The following is a 16,090-nucleotide window of genomic DNA, read 5'->3' as shown; positions in this document are numbered from 1 at the left end:
GTCAGTGGCAAATTCTTTAAATATAAACAATTTACTTACAGTCTGTGAGTCAGAACAGCCGGCATTGTAGTCTACTCTACCAGGATCAGGAAACAGTCCTCCATGAAATGCGCTGGACACATCTGAATATTTGGGTTGAACTGTTCTGGAACAGTGTTGTAAATACAACTTAACCACTGATTCATAGTCATGTCCTCTTTTGGAAGGCCAAACCAAGTAGTTTCTCTTTCACAATGAAACACACGTTGAGCTAGAGTGAGCGGAGGCCGGAGGCCTAGAGTAAGCGGAGAGGGCGGCAGGCTTGAGTGAGCGGCGGCCGGCGGCCTAGAGTAAGCGGAGGCCGGCTTGAGTGAGCGGCGGCGGGCGGGCTTGAGAACGACGCGGAAGCCGGATTCGACGAAGGAGCATCCGGCAGGCTTGCGGCAACCACATGTGACGACCCCAGGCTGGACTCCGCTTCGTCCATGGTGAAAGCCGATCTGGCGATCCACAGCGTGAAGTTGATGTATTTCCTCAGCGACCAGCACAGATCAGATCCAGGCATGACGAAGCGGATATCGTCCTCTTTTGGAAGGCCAAACAAAGTAGTTTCGCTTTCACAACGAAACAGACAGCGCCTTCACGACATGGTGGCAACAACAATACTACAGTGAGAATTAAAGTTACGTCTTCTTTCTTTGCATGAACATTTGAACGGCATTATGCAAGTCTTTCTACATCGTGACATAGACATGTGGGGGCGTGTTAGAACGAGACGTTTTAGGTAGGCGTGGTTGACTCTTAACTTTTATAAAGAATATCTCTTTGGATTTGAGAATTTAGTCTTTGCAACTTTACAGATCTTCTTTATGCACCAAGAGCTTGTAACACTCCAAAGATGAAGGAAAAATTTAAATCGCATCATATGACCCCTTTAAAAAAAGTTAGCTTATCTAAACTAAGGTACTATCTCAGACAACTATTGAACATATGAAACTGTTCAACAGAATAGTATACAATTATTTAACAGATTATTTAATCAGCAGAACCAGAAGCTAAAGTTTAAAGTATTATTTTATAAACTACAATGAAAGAGTAAAGAAAATGGTATTTATAGTATAATATGTATCATATATAAAACATTTGTCACTGCTTTATATGTGGGGCCTACTGTATATAGGCCTATGCTCTGACGGATTCAATTATTTCATTCTGTGAAGGATTCGTCATACTGATTCAAATGGTAAGTCCTGAAATTGTGAGATTTTTATGTTGTTGTTGTTGAATGTGTGTTTGTATGTGTTAAAGCAATCTGCTCAAAAGAGTAATTTGTTTGTGAATCGGACTATAGTAGACATGAGTTCACGAAAAAAAGAAACAAAATCAGACAAAGTCAGTGGTAACGTTAAATATTTGCGAAAACAGTTTCAAATAAAAGTCCTTTGGATCACATCACATGCAATTTGGACTGCAAACTCAGGTAAACTACCTTTTTTTTTTTTACAGTGTGGACGTATATTCCATAGCACCACTGCTGAAAAGCAATGTGTGATATATTGATTTTAGAAATTTAGGTTGTTAAAATGAATCGTCTCTAGGTTACGTACGTAACCATGGTTCCCCGAAGGAACGAGGCGCTGCGTCGAGATCGCTTTGGGAACGCCCCTGGGGTAGATGTCAGGTGTAGGTTGTAAAAGCGGACAAAAGTGTGCGGAGAGGACCAGCCTGCCGCAGCACAAATGTCCTGCAAGGCCACACCCAAGTTGAAAGCCTTGGAGGCCGCCATACTCCTGGTCGAGTGCGGTCTGACCCCCATAGGAGACGTGAGGCCAGAGGACTCGTAAGCTAGTGAGATGGTCTCAACCACCCACCTACTCATGGTCTGCTTGGCGGACCAAAACAAACAAACAGCTGATCTGCCTTACGCCACCGGGCAGCTCTGTGTGCTTAAGCGTCCAGTGCTCGAACTGGACAGAGCAGATTAAGCCTTTCTTGGCCTACTTCCTGGAACGGAGGATGATATAATGCCTGAAGTAATATGGGCCCTGGTGAAGAAGTGGGCACCTTAGGGACATACCCGGCCCTCGGGTAAAGAAATGCCCTAACCATGTATGGAGCAAATTCCAGGCATGAAACAGAAAGTGCCTGAAGATCCCCGATCCTTATTAGTGAGGAAATAGCAAGGAGAAAGATGGTCTTGAGCGTGAGCAACATGACCTGAAACTTCTTCTATGGGTTCAAAGGGGGCATTGAGGGCATTGAGGGCACCTTAGTGCGCTCAACCGGCCTCAGCCTCAGGGTGCCACGGAGGAAACGAGTGATAAGTGGGTGTCTTCCCAATGATTGACCACCCAGAAGGGCATGGTAAGCAGCTAAGGCCACCACGTATACCTTCAGAGTGGGCAGTTGACAGGGTCCTGCAGTCGCTGTCCGCACCATGAAGTGAAAAGTTTCCACTTCAAGGCGTACTGTTTCCTAGTGGCGGGAGCTCTGGACTGGAGTATAGTCTCAACAACCTCAGTTGAGAGACCAGATGCTAGGAGCTGTGCCCCCTCAGGGACCATGCCCACAGCTTCCATAACTCCGGGCGGGGGTAAAGAATGGCACCCCCGCCTGAGAGAGGAGGTCCCTCCTGATCAGAATTTCCAGCGGAGAGCCATCGAGGAGGGACACCAAGTCCGAGAACCATACTTGGGCCGGCCAGAACGGGGCTACTAGCAACAGACGGACCCCATCCTGGCGTACCCTCTACAGAACTCCCGGCAGCAGAGCGATTGGGGTAAAAGCGTACAGATGAAGCCTTGGCCACGTCTGCACCATGGCATCCAGCCCCAGTGGAGCTGGATGCGTGAGGGAGAACCAGAGCGGACAGTGTGTCGTTTCCTGCGACGCAAATAGATCCACTTTAACCTGGCCAAATTCCCTCCAAATGAGCTCCACCACCTCGGGGTGGAGCCTCCATCCCCCGGGCTTCAGCCCCTGTCTCGACAGGATATCTGCCCCCTGATTTAGATACCCAGGGATGTAAAGAAGGATCTGTGACCTGTGATCGCAGACCCTCCTTCCGATTGATGTAGGAGACCACCGATGTGTTGTCTGTGCGGATGTGTTGTCTGTTCCCCCTTAGGTCTGGTAGGAAGTGTGTCAGAGCTCGAAACACGGCCAGTATCTCCAGGCAGTTGATGTGCCTAAAGAGATGATGGCCTTCTCACAGACCCCAGGCAGAGCGGCCACTCATGACCGCTCCCCAGCCCGTGAGAGAGGCATTCATCGTTAGCATTATGCGACGATAAGGAGCCCCTAACATCGGGCCTTGAACCAGGAACCAACGTTTCTTCCACATGTCTAAGGCACGTAAGCATCGCCGCATGACCTTGATCATGCGAAGCGGATTCCCCCTTGGGGGAAATTCCTTGGTTCTGAGCCACCACTGCAAGGGTCTCATGTACAGCAGGCCAAAAGGTATCACGTTGGACGCCGCTGCCATCAGGCCCAACAGCCTTTGAAACTGTTTGACAGTGAGTGACTGGCCTTCTCTTACTCTCGTGACTGTCGTGAGGATTGACTCGATTTGAGCAGGAGACAGACGTGCCTGCATCGAGGTTGAGTCCCACACCACGCCTACATAAGTGGTTCTCTGTAGTGGAGAAAGAACACTCTACTTGGAGTTTAGTCTTAACCCCAGCTCTCTCATATGGGCGAGGACGACATCTCTAGCACCCTCACTTGAGGGGGCGAGCTCTCCCGTGCCGTACCGTGGCCAGGCGGCAGCTGGGATTTTCGCTCGTCGGAGCTCACTGAGCCCTGAAGCACCGAGGGTGGCAAGGGTATCAATGAACCTCCGTGAGGGCACTGAGGAGGATTGGGCTCCGTATACTGAGGTGTTATCCTTTCCTCTCCAGGTGAGGCTGCCCTCAGGGACCTGAGAATGGTAGAACCATTTAGCTTGGCATCGCCCCATATCCCTTATCATTCAGCCCCACAATGTTCTTTTGAATAATTTGAGACTGTGGGGTTGTAAATACGGGATGAGTGCGGTTTCTCCCACCATCTTGACACCTCAGCATGGAGATCGGGGAAAAACGGAAGGGCTTCCGAACACTGAGAGAGAGCCACGGATCTAGAGGATGAGCACCGAGAAAAGGACGAGCCCGTCTCGGATCCCTCCACTAAATCCACCTGCGATCCCCATAACAATAGTCTACGCTGTGCCTCGGCAACAGCGGGACCGCTGCCAGCGGGATCGCGAGCCTGGCCGCTCTCATCAAACACAGCCAGGCGAGAGCGGAGCATACGCAGCGAGAGTAACTCGCAGTGATGACAATCAGCTCCTCGAAAGCTGACCGTGCATGCTCCGCGCCTAAACAAACAACACACAGATCGTGTGTATCCCCCGCTGCCAGATAGTGTGGGCAGGGAGGCACACAACGTCTGTAATGCCGTTTGCTCGCCATATATATTAGTTTAGACTTTGATATATTCTTTTGAATGCTTGTGGACTGACAGACAACAGTAAATAGACTGACACATACACAGAGAGCTACTGAATAGCAGAAGCTAACTTGCGTTCTGCCGGATGCACTTTTATACTTCCTGGCGCTCATGTCACCCCGCTCGTGACGTCTCGCTGCTCCATTGGACTGATTTTACACGTGCTTCAGAACGCGGTCACGCAGGGGCGTTCCCAAAGCGATCTCGACGCAGCTCGAGTTCCTGAAGGGGAAATTGCAGTTCATCTGAAATTCAATATGTTCAGTCAGTTGTTGTTAATATAATTTATTTTAGATTTACAGCCCCATTTATTTTGTCACAAAACAAAGATAATGTCAATTAGAGTGAGAGTATACTTCAGCAGATACATAAGCATTCTAATCAACATGTTGTGATGATCAGCAGATTTTTGACTAAATATTTTCTTTAAAAAGGACATACAATTCTGCCAAAAATACGTCTGTGAATATGCATTTAAAAAAATTATTACATGTAATTAATCGCATGAACTAATTTACATTAAATGTATGAATGAAAGAATATAAAAGATCATTTGATTATTGCCTCAGCTTACTTGACCGTAAAGCAAAATTAGATTTGTGTAAAACTGTTGTGCTGCTGAAAAATGTAGATAAATTAGTAGTGCAGTTAATTTAGTAGTGTTAGATATTTTCCAGCTTACATTTACTGTGTTTTGTCTGACACTCTGCACACTTAAGATAGTAGGTCCCAGTGCATTTTCATTAGATCATAACACTTTGAACTTTGCCATTGTGGCTTCACACCTGCCATATCTGTAATTATTAGTTGAGGGAGACTGTGATCAGAGGTGGCATCATGGGAAATTATTACACATTCCATCATGTAATGTTTGAGCTTCCGCCACAATTAAAGTGGCATTGCGCATGAAATGTTACATAAAAGTTACATGGCAGGAAAACTCTAATTAGAGCAAGCAAGAAAAACTCTAATTAGAGCAAGCACTGTGTGCTTTGCACTTACAATGTGCATTGCACATTATAGGCTACTCTCAATTCAGTTATATCTTGTTTAAAAATTAATGGGTCAGTTTGAATAAATGTCAGTTTGACTATCCATCAACTGCAACAATATTTGAAGTTTGAGATTGTCGGGTGCTCGGTTAAACATTCGGTTCTTTCTCACTAGAAGTATATTGTAGAAAAATACTGTATCGTATAACTTTGAGTGGTAATTGGTGAAGCAATCTGAACAAATATATAATGTCAAATATATAATGTTTCAGTGGTTGTCACAAGAAAGCCTTTAACTGGATTCTAATTTTAACATTTTGTGGAGTTATTACAATTATTATTGCAGATACAACAATTAGACCCAAGCAGATTAGGAATCGTCCTCTGAAATAAAAATTGTGATTCAAACTAACCATTTTCATTTCTAAAAGTCAGAGAATTTGTCTAATTTTCTTTAATGCTGACAAAATTATCCAACATCTCTGCAAGTTTTATTTTTGTCTTTATTTTTCAATGTGAAGCAAGTTACACTTTCTTGTTTGCCCTTTGCAGTGAGGATATATTACCCCACTGTCACATTTTCTTTCCTAACTTGACCTTTTCAGTAGAAAATAACTCTTATTGTGAGCCTTGATTTTTTTTCTTGGTATTTTACTCTCAACGCTCAGCATCCTCCTTACCTCTGAACATTTTACCTCTAACATTGTGTGAGACCATGCACTTACATCACCAATTTAGGATAGTGTGTTTTTAATTTACTGGCCTCACTGACATTCATAAAGGTTTAGTGATATAAATAACAAACTTGACACAGATTAGCTCTATCAAGGCTGGGTTGTAGCTCATGGATTATCTGCTATCTGACAGGATTTAGCAGTACAGAGTTCCCCCTCCGTTTGAACATCAGTGATTTTTCCGCCCTTTCAGACTATTAATTCCAGGACTTAAAACTTAATCCTTCCTTTACAGTCAAACTCAGCTTCACCCCAGCTGAAAAAATTGGTATTTCCTTATGCTTCCTCTGAGTTGAAAAGATAACAGTTTCCTGCAACACTTTACAATCGTAAAGTCCTTATGTTTTGTAATATTTTATTTAGCAGTTATCTTTTCTGAAAAAGAGAATTCCATAAAACCTTCAGTAAAGCCATTCTATTTTCAGCTGAAGAATATCTGTGCTGTAAATAAATTAATGTTGTTGAGGCACTAACAGAAAATAAATAACTGAGGGTTATCCACATCAATCCTCTTTGGACATCCTCAAACTGTATTGGTAATAATATGCCACCCACACGGTTAGCCAACATGTAGTCACATGATCAGAGACTGAAATAATGTAGGATTGGTTTGGATAGGCCAAATTTGATTTACTATAAGCAAATGTATTAGAATAAATTGTCATAGTCTCATTGTGTATGATAGATTTGTGTTTTGTAAATGATCATATTTTGTAACAGAAATGTCTCTGGCTTTTGTATGCTGATTTTGTATTAGCATGTATTTGCATATGTTTACAGGTAAATTACAGTAATGAGTAGTCATTTACTCACCAGCTCCCAATGAGATTTCTGACTGTCGCTTTTCACATTTCAGCTTCACTCTGACCTGGATAAGGGAGATAGTATGGTGAAGTACACACTCTCAGGTGAAGGAGTTGGCTCTGTTTTCACCATTGAGCCAAGGACTGGAGACATCCATGCCTTAAGGAGCCTGGACCGAGAAGAGAAGCCTTATTACACACTGAGAGCGCAGGCTGTTGACATGCTCACGGGCAGACCATTAGAGCCCGAGTCAGAGTTTATTATCAAAGTCCAGGACATCAATGACAATGAGCCAAGGTTCCTAGAGGGTCCATACTCTGCCAGCGTCCCAGAGATGTCACCCGTCGGTGAGTTCACTTCTCATTATGTCCCAGATGGTTGGATGTTTGATATGTGAGAAAATCCTGGCCTCAAAGCATGTTGCTTTAAAGTAAGATGAGAGCCATTCATTCTTAATGTGACGATCTGAACTCTTGTTCTTCATTGTCCACATACATATTCAAGGTCAGTGAAAGATATTAGACATTAGTTTGTTGCTCGTAGTAATTAACGGCACTGATTTATCCCTGCTGAAAAAAAACACACAAAAAAAACACTTAAACTAGCCTAAGGTGATTAGTTGGTCTCCCAGTCTGGTTAAGCTGGTCTGTTTTTATGGTTTTAGAAGGCTTTTGGCACATTTCAGCTGGCCAGCTAGTCTGATAACTAATCCCAAATGCTTAATCTTACATCAAATGCAGTGGAAAACTGCTTTTCCCCTTAGGAAAGCATTCACAACTGTTCTGACTCATATTTCTAAACACCATTTTGAATTGATTACTTTGAAGGCCATTTTTAGATTTGTATCCTAATGTAATAGATGCGACAGTATGCAGCCTACTCACATTTTTTTATATATAGGCTACATTTGCAAGAAAAGATATGAATTGGTTAGTTCAAAAAGTATGACAAGTAACTGAGCAATATGTAGTCACAATAAAAATATTATCTTCCGTATATACCTTAATTAGATTAGACGTCTTATTGAATTTAATGCAGATACAAATTAGGCTTTTAGGGATGAACTTACAGTGGCAGGCACTGTATAAAGGTCCTAGATCCTCCATAAAACTGTTGTTTTTGTCTACATTTCTTTTTTTCCGGAAAGACGTTTTGTCAGCCAATCAGTATTTTGTTAAACAACAGTACAGTCCATTAAATGCACTGTACTTATATCCCTCACAGCCTCATTTTCATTCTTGTCAAAAATTAAATATGGTGCAACCCAGACTAAGGTCTATTGTGATGCACTTTTGAGTGTAACAGATTATCCAAAAAAAATAAAAAATAAATAAAAACATATGGTGGGAAAAATAGGTTGTTTATTGGATTTTGAGATGTGGGTGTTGCACTCAAAAATGAATGCAAGCTTGCAGTTGATAATGAAGAGGCGGGTTTTAAGCAGACTAAATGACTGGAAAAGTCCTGCATACAACATGATTCATTGGAAGATCAAGTTATGACATTTTGATCAAACATTAAAAAATAAATATACATGGATGAACAATAAGATCTATAACCTGCTTTTACAAAATAGATGTGCAAAAAGATGTGTCTCTGGTCTTCATATATTTAGAAATCATAAATATATCAAACATAATGATATGTAATGTGGTGGAGTTCATATTTATATTAAAACCTATATAAAACCTATCATTATATACATTATATGGAAAAAAGTATTGGAACACCTGACCATTACACCAATAAGGACTTTAATGATATTGAATTCTAAATACATCCCTGAAAAAGCCCAGCCCCTGAAAAAATTACAGGTAACAGTCTCCCGGCATCCTCCAAATCCAGACTTGCCCATCAGACTGCCAAATAGAGAAGCATGATTCTTCACTCTATAGAACATGTTTCAACTGTTCTATAGGTGCATGCTACACCACTCCATTCGACGCTTGGTAATGTACTTGGTGATGTGAGACAGCATGGAAACCCATTCCATGAAGCTCCTGCTGTACAATTTGTGATGGTATCAATGCCAGTGGAAGTTAGAAATTATTCAGCTATAGAGTCAGCAGAGGGTTGGTGACTTTTACGCACTATGTGCCTCAGCGCTCGGTCACCCCGCTCTGTGACTTTATCTCCTGCTTCATGGCTGAGTTGCAGCTGTTCCTAAATGCTTTCACTTTCCAGTAATACCACATACAATTGACTGTGGAATATCTATTGATGAAATTTCACAAACTGACTTATTGCAAAGGTGGCATCGTATCACAATACCACACTTGAATTCACTGAGCTCTTCAGAACGATCCATTTTTTTCACAAATGTTTGTAAATGCAGACTGTATGGCTAGGTGCTTGAATTTACACACCTGTGGCAATGGGTCTGATTGAAAAAACTGGATTCAATCATTAGGAGGTTCATATACTGTATATTTGTATGCTTGCTATTTGTATACTGCTTTTAATGCACACTGTTCTGAAGCAGCTTTACGAAGAATAGTGCTTTACAACCTCCAGTGAGCAAGCCATAGGCGACACTGACAAGCAAAATCTCTCTGAGATGTTTAAGCTGATGAGGAGGAACATCTCGGAGGAACCAAGACTCAGCAAGGAGTCCTTTCTCCTCTGGCTGAAACATGATTAAACCAATTCAGACAAACATAAACCATACACTGTTACACAATGTATGCTTGTTTACAATTGCAGTACAATCATAAGAACAACTGCTTTTACAATATTTTTTTATTGGGAAGTGTCTGAGGATTATAAATATGGTCTGTATTCAGCATTATTATTTGTATGTGGCAATTCTAGTGTAATTTGACTGTATTTTATGGTCTTTTTCATGTTTGTAATCAGGCTCATATGTGACACAAATAACCGCCACTGACACGGATGACCCTACTTATGGAAACAGCGCGCGGATTGTGTACAGCATCCTTCATGGGCAGCCCTACTTCTCTGTTGACCCCAAGACAGGTGAGAGATTTAACACATGGTCTTGTGCATTCTGTAGAATTCAGCACACCCCTCTGCCCAAAGCCTTTCTACAGCTTTGCCTTTGGCATTTTATTCAATTTGCGTCATGCCGTCATCTCCTGATCAAAAAGTAACTCCTCTGAGCAGCCTGGTCTCATGTTTATACGTAGCCTCTGAGAGATGAACTATTAGGATTGATTAGTCCTTAGAAGAATGTCAGGGGTTTGCCTTTTAATGATACAGCTCACAAAAGCAATGCAGCACAGATTAATGATGACCTGTTCAATTCTTCATATTGCTGTAGATCTTTTATTTTCATCACAAGAGGGTTGAACTGTAAGAATCATCTTACTGTTCATCGCTGTAAAAACGGAACTGTAGCTCTAAAGGCAACAGTTTGCATGACTTTCATTGAGTTCAATTGCTAAATTGTTTTAAGTAAATGTCACTACGTTTGGAAATTTGCATAAAAAACTAGGCAACTATTAGATCAAGAAAGAACTTTCTATTTTTTTGTGCAACAATCATCTATAGTAGGGAAGTATGCTACATTTTAAATGTTAAGGCTCAGTGAATTTTTTTTTCAGCAAGGGTGCATTCAATTGATCAGAAATACTTTTGCATTGTTACAAAAGCTGATGAGTTCAAAAGAACCACATTTATTCGAAATATATATATATATATATATATATATATATATATATTTCGAATAAATGCTATATATATATTTCTATTTATCAATTCTTGAAAAAAAGGATAAATAGCACAATTGTTTTCAACATTGGAAATGAAGACTGGGGTATATATATATATATATATATTGTATTACCTTTATTTTTGTTAGCATTATTTACTTATCTGATATTAAGTCTCTATCAGTTTATGGTAAAATGTATATGTTCTCACATGCTCTCTGTTTCTCTCTCTCTCTCTCTCTCTCTCTGCATTAGGCATCATAAGAGTTGCCTTACCCAACATGGATAGGGAGGTTAAAGAAATGTACCAGGTGGTCATACAGGCTAAGGACATGGGTGGCCAGCTCGGGGGCTTAGCTGGGACCACAACCATCAATATCACTCTCCGTGATGTCAACGACAACCCACCACGGTTTTCTAAAAGTATGTTCAAAAGCAGCTGTTTCTAGACATGAAGGAATCATTATAGAGTGCAATAAAGCTTACACTATTCTGCCAGCATTTCTATATCAGCAGCAGTTTATCCCTGGGGTTTATCTTAAAGTGAATTTAATTGGGTTTCATATTTGCTTTGCTCTTTGGAAACCTTAAACATGAGTCCATTATTTGAATTATTTAATTCGCTTAATGGCTGGCACTGATAACAAAGAGGGGCTATCTTCAAAACAGGGACTGAACAGTAATGCATGACCTGAGAAGAACTTCAGATTTACAATTGGCCATGATTAAGTCCTCAAGGGCTCTTGCCAAACACAAACAACTGAATATTGTTGAATTTACAAATGTGATTAGCATTAGCATTTTCCTCCAGAGCTGCTGAAGTGATTAGTGGATGATTATTGTTAACTACCTCTCAGAGTAATTTCTAAATGTAGAGTCTTACATCTAATACTGAGGGGAGAGTTTGATCACTGATAAAGGTGTTTGTGAATCTTGACAGGCATCTTTCACCTGCGTGTTCTTGAATCTTCACCTGTGGGCTCGTCGGTGGGGAGGGTCAAAGCTCATGATCTGGACTCTGGGAAGAATGCTGAAGTGGAATATAGCATCGTTCCTGGTGACGGAGGCTCAATGTTTGATATTTACAGCAATAAGAACTCTCATGAGGGAACAGTCATACTGAAAAAGGTAGAATATGGCTTCTTGTAGTCATTTTTAGTATCAAAACAAAAAAAGAGATTAGACTGCGTTTTTATAATTACAGTAATGTTCAGAAGTTTGGGGTCTGTAAGATTATTTATATTTTTGAAAAATGTCTCTCATACTTACCAAGACTACATTTATTTGATGAAAAATACAGTAAAAACAGTAATATTATGAAATATTATTACAATAATATATTTTAAAATGCAATTTATTCTTGTGATTGCAAAGCTTCAGCAACCATTTCTCCAGTCTTCAGTGTCACATGATGCTTCATAAATCATTATATTATGCGTATTTGTTGCTCAAGAGACATTTATTAATATTATCAATGATGAAAACAACTGCTTTTATTTGAAAACCGTGATCCACTTTTTTTTCAGGATTCTTTGATGAATAGAAAGATTAAAAATCAGCCTTTATTAGAAATAACAATCTTTTGTAACATTATAAATGTCTTTACTTTCACTTTTTATCAATTTTAATGTGTCTTTGCTAAATAAAATTATAAAATCTTACTATCCCCAAACCTTTGAACAGCAGTGTACATTTATTTCTTATTTACATTTTATAGTTTTAATACTTATTGACATTTTGCATTAAAGGGATGGTCGTTCCAAACCTGATTTCCATTCCTCTGTTTTGATGCATCATATTTAAATACAGTATATATGAACATGAATGAGAGGAGAAGACTATTACACTATAAATCATTTTTACCTACTTCAATTTAAAAAAATAAAAAAATTAAACCAAATTCAGTCTCTATAACTTAAAAAGTTAAAATTAGTTACATTAAAGGGTTAGTTCACCCAAAAATGAAAATTAGCCCATAAATTACTCATCCTCAAGGCATCCTAGGTGTATATGACTTTCTTCTTTCAGACGAATCCAGTCGGAGTGAAATAAAAAGTGCCCATTCATAATAAAAAGTGTCTCACACGGCTCCGGGGGATGAACAAAGGCCTCCTGTAGCGAATTGATGTGTTTTTGTAAGAAAAATATCCATATTCAAAACATAATAATCACTTTAATGTAGCTTTCGCCAACAGTTGTACATGGAAGCAGCTCCGGGAGGATGACGTAAGATGTCGGCGTTGCACGTGCATGTGAGTCTCGTGAAAACCAACGTTTGTTAACAGGAGTAAAGGAAGCAAAGTCTCCTTACTTTAGCAAAGGAAAACCAGTCTCCTCTTGGCTTATATCGAAATCCTCTGACATTCTTCTTTACAAATCCTCCTTTTGTTCTTCTAATTAGTGACCGTTGTTTTGTTTTGATCTCTCCCCTGTGCTTCCCCGTATGTCACTTCTGAACGGTGCATGCGCAACGCCGCCGTCTTACGTCATCCTCCTGGAGCTGCTTCCGTGTACAACAGTGAGCGCAAGCTAGATTAAATTGATTATTACGTTTTAAAAATGGTTATTTTTCTTACAAAAACGCACCCCCCAGTTGAACTTTGTTCACCCCCCTGGAGCTGTGTGAGACACTTTTTTATTATGGATGGGCGCTTTTTATTTCAGCTATTTTGGACTGATGCATGCAACACCCGCTGGCTGCCATTAAACAACTTGAAAGATCAAAGACAATTATTAATACAACTCCGAATGGATTCGTCTAAAATAAGAAAGTCATATACACCTAGGATGACATGAGGGTGAGTAATGTATGGGCTAATTTTCCTTTTTGGCTGAACTAACCATTTAATTTTCTAAAATAAAGTAATTTAAAAAAAAACATTTTGCCATGACTTAATGATTGTATAATTTTTATTTAAAGTTATTTAAGCAAAAGTGAGTGAATACAGCACAGTTCCGTATGTAGCTTATGCATTATTGTACATGAAACAGGAGCTCCTTTACTGCACAGTAAGTAAATTATTTGACAGTATTTGGATGTTTATTTAGGCAATATTTATTTGCTAGCTAAGGTTGGATGACATCAGATGCAAATCACAATGCCATTTGCATCTCTTTTTCAAACACACGTGAATCCAAGGATGATAGCAATAACCCCTCGTGCTCTTTCATTCAGAGGCTCGTGTGTGTTTGCTCTGAGGTGAGTCATATATTATTATTGGATGGCCATCCATAGCATCCCGAATGAATAATGCATAAAGCCATAAAAGCGCAAATGCTTGACCCACAAAATGCAATGCCTGCTCTTGGACTTATCAATTCATTATGTGCTTTGTGGATGTCCTTAGAACATTGTTTTCCCATTCCTGTTTTGCCAACATGTGAAAAAAGAAATGTATTGTGGTTGCTGACCTCTCGGGAGATTTCAAAATTGTTTGAGTTCCCCCAAGATAGAGCCCAATAGTTTTATATTTAGTGGCCATTAATAACTGAGTGCACCCATGGCAATCAGAGCATCTATATTTTGATGTGATGTGACAAGTAGAAATCCCCTCAGATGCCCTGTTCCATGGCCAATCACAGACTTGCTGGCTGTGCTATAAGTGCTTAGTTAAAACAAATGCCTTTGAAGCAAGGTGTGCTCTTCAGTGAGTAGAGAGGTTACTCTTTCTTTACTCAAAGCTAGTGTAGTCTGTGGACAGTCCACTGCTGCTATTCATTTCTCTCTAGAGCAGATGGAGCGACGCATATGAAGAATATGAAAGCAATAGGGGGCTATGCTTTGTTTCATGGTACATTCCACAAATATGGAACACTTTGGTGTCATTATTTTTTGCCATTTAAAAAGCACTAGCTCTAGACATAGAATGTTAGATAAACTAGTATGTAACATAGGTCACAGTTTAGTTTGGGGACCTGTTCTTACTATTACATTTCTATTAACTATGACTTTTGCCCCAATAAACTCCTAATCTGCTGCTTATTAATAGTTAGTAAGGCTGTTTAGGTATGGAGTAGCATTAATGGATGCAAAATATAGTCAAGAATAAGGCATTAATATGTGCTTTATAAATACAAATAAACCACCAATATGCTAGTGATATGCATGCTAATAAGCAACTAGTTATTGGTGAGAATTTGACCTTAAAATAAAGTGTTACTGATGTGTCTCTTAGTTTTGCTGGTGAATAAAAACTTCCACTGAAGGATATGATTGCAAAGACTGCAAAAATTTTGTTTTTTTCAATAGCAAATAAAAATGTCATGTGGACCAAATTAATAATAAAAAAAAAATTGTAAAGCATCAACATGACTCAGTAAATTTAATGCAGTTTTAGGAACTAAAAATGAAAACAGGACCAAAACACACTGGTATGGAGGATTAAAATGATTAACATTATGTCAGCATATGCTATATACTAATAAGCAACTAGTTGTTAGTGAGAATTGGACCTTAAACTAACGTGTTACCAATATAGGCCTAAATCTAAGTTTCAATGAAAAGGTAAAAAGGGAAATTTAAATTTGTCAGCAACTTCAAACCAGTATAGAATGTCCTTACTGAGTTAAATTTGGATCAATGTGCAGTCATTTAACCCTTTTTTTAATTATAAGTTGTAATTAATGTTAATATTATGCATACTGAATCTACTATGTGTGTGTGTGTGTGTGTGTTTGTGTATTCATATATCTGTGAATATTTTTTTAATTGAATATGTAACAAATAATTTATAAATAATTGTAATTTTTGGTATTGGTCATACTGGCCTTCATTCAAAGTACTTAGTAAGAAATGGCATTAAATACTGTGTTGTCACATTAATTTGGTGATTCGGTGTAAAAAAATATATTACTTGCAATTGCAAATTTTAATGTTTGACTAATCATAATTAATGACATTAATATGTGCAATAAATACAGTAGATCATAAAAGGTACAGTGAAAATATTTTCCTGTCCTTCATTCCCTCTTTTATTTTCCACTTTTTTTATTCCCCAAGCTGAGGCTGCACAGGACAAAGTGACATAGTCCTTACATTGCAAAATGGGTGTGCCATATCTGGTGACCCAAAAAATGTCTGGAAATGGATATGAGGGATCCTCACCGTGGGGCATGGAGGAAGGTCAATGACAATGCCCCCTCTTCCCTCTGTCCTCAATAACAGACTTCCCTCTCCCTTTATTTCTCTTTGACGAGCTGTTCCATCATCCCCCTGCTCTGCAACGCAGGGACTTTTCTGAAACACTGAGGCTGAACATTTGGGGTCTCGTGGCTTTATGGGCTCAGTGCTGCTTTGAGCATAAAGAGGATCTACTAAGGTAATGGGTTGAAAGGATAATTGTCTCTATATTAACAAAAGGATTGAAAGGTGGACTTTGGCCTTCCTACATAAGGGATTATATTAATCCTTCCTCACTGA

At 39.7% G+C, this 16,090-nt stretch overlaps 1 protein-coding gene across 1 annotated transcript in view; it reads left to right on the top strand.

Annotated features, from left to right (window-relative positions):
* Positions 1-16,090, top strand: part of LOC107550696 (cadherin-12-like) — a 46,278-nt gene that overhangs the window by 16,995 nt on the left and 13,193 nt on the right. Inside the window, exons 2-5 of the mRNA XM_016232042.1 lie at positions 7,053-7,347; positions 9,857-9,976; positions 10,927-11,094; positions 11,612-11,799. Of these exons, the coding sequence (XP_016087528.1) occupies positions 7,053-7,347; positions 9,857-9,976; positions 10,927-11,094; positions 11,612-11,799 (771 nt within the window). The remainder of the gene's footprint in view (positions 1-7,052; positions 7,348-9,856; positions 9,977-10,926; positions 11,095-11,611; positions 11,800-16,090) is intronic.

The sequence above is a fragment of the Sinocyclocheilus grahami genome, unplaced genomic scaffold (genome assembly GCF_001515645.1).
Source record: "Sinocyclocheilus grahami isolate Dianchi unplaced genomic scaffold, SAMN03320097.WGS_v1.1 scaffold406.1, whole genome shotgun sequence".
NCBI lineage: Eukaryota > Metazoa > Chordata > Actinopteri > Cypriniformes > Cyprinidae > Sinocyclocheilus > Sinocyclocheilus grahami.
This window is presented reverse-complemented; position numbering and strand designations above follow the sequence as displayed.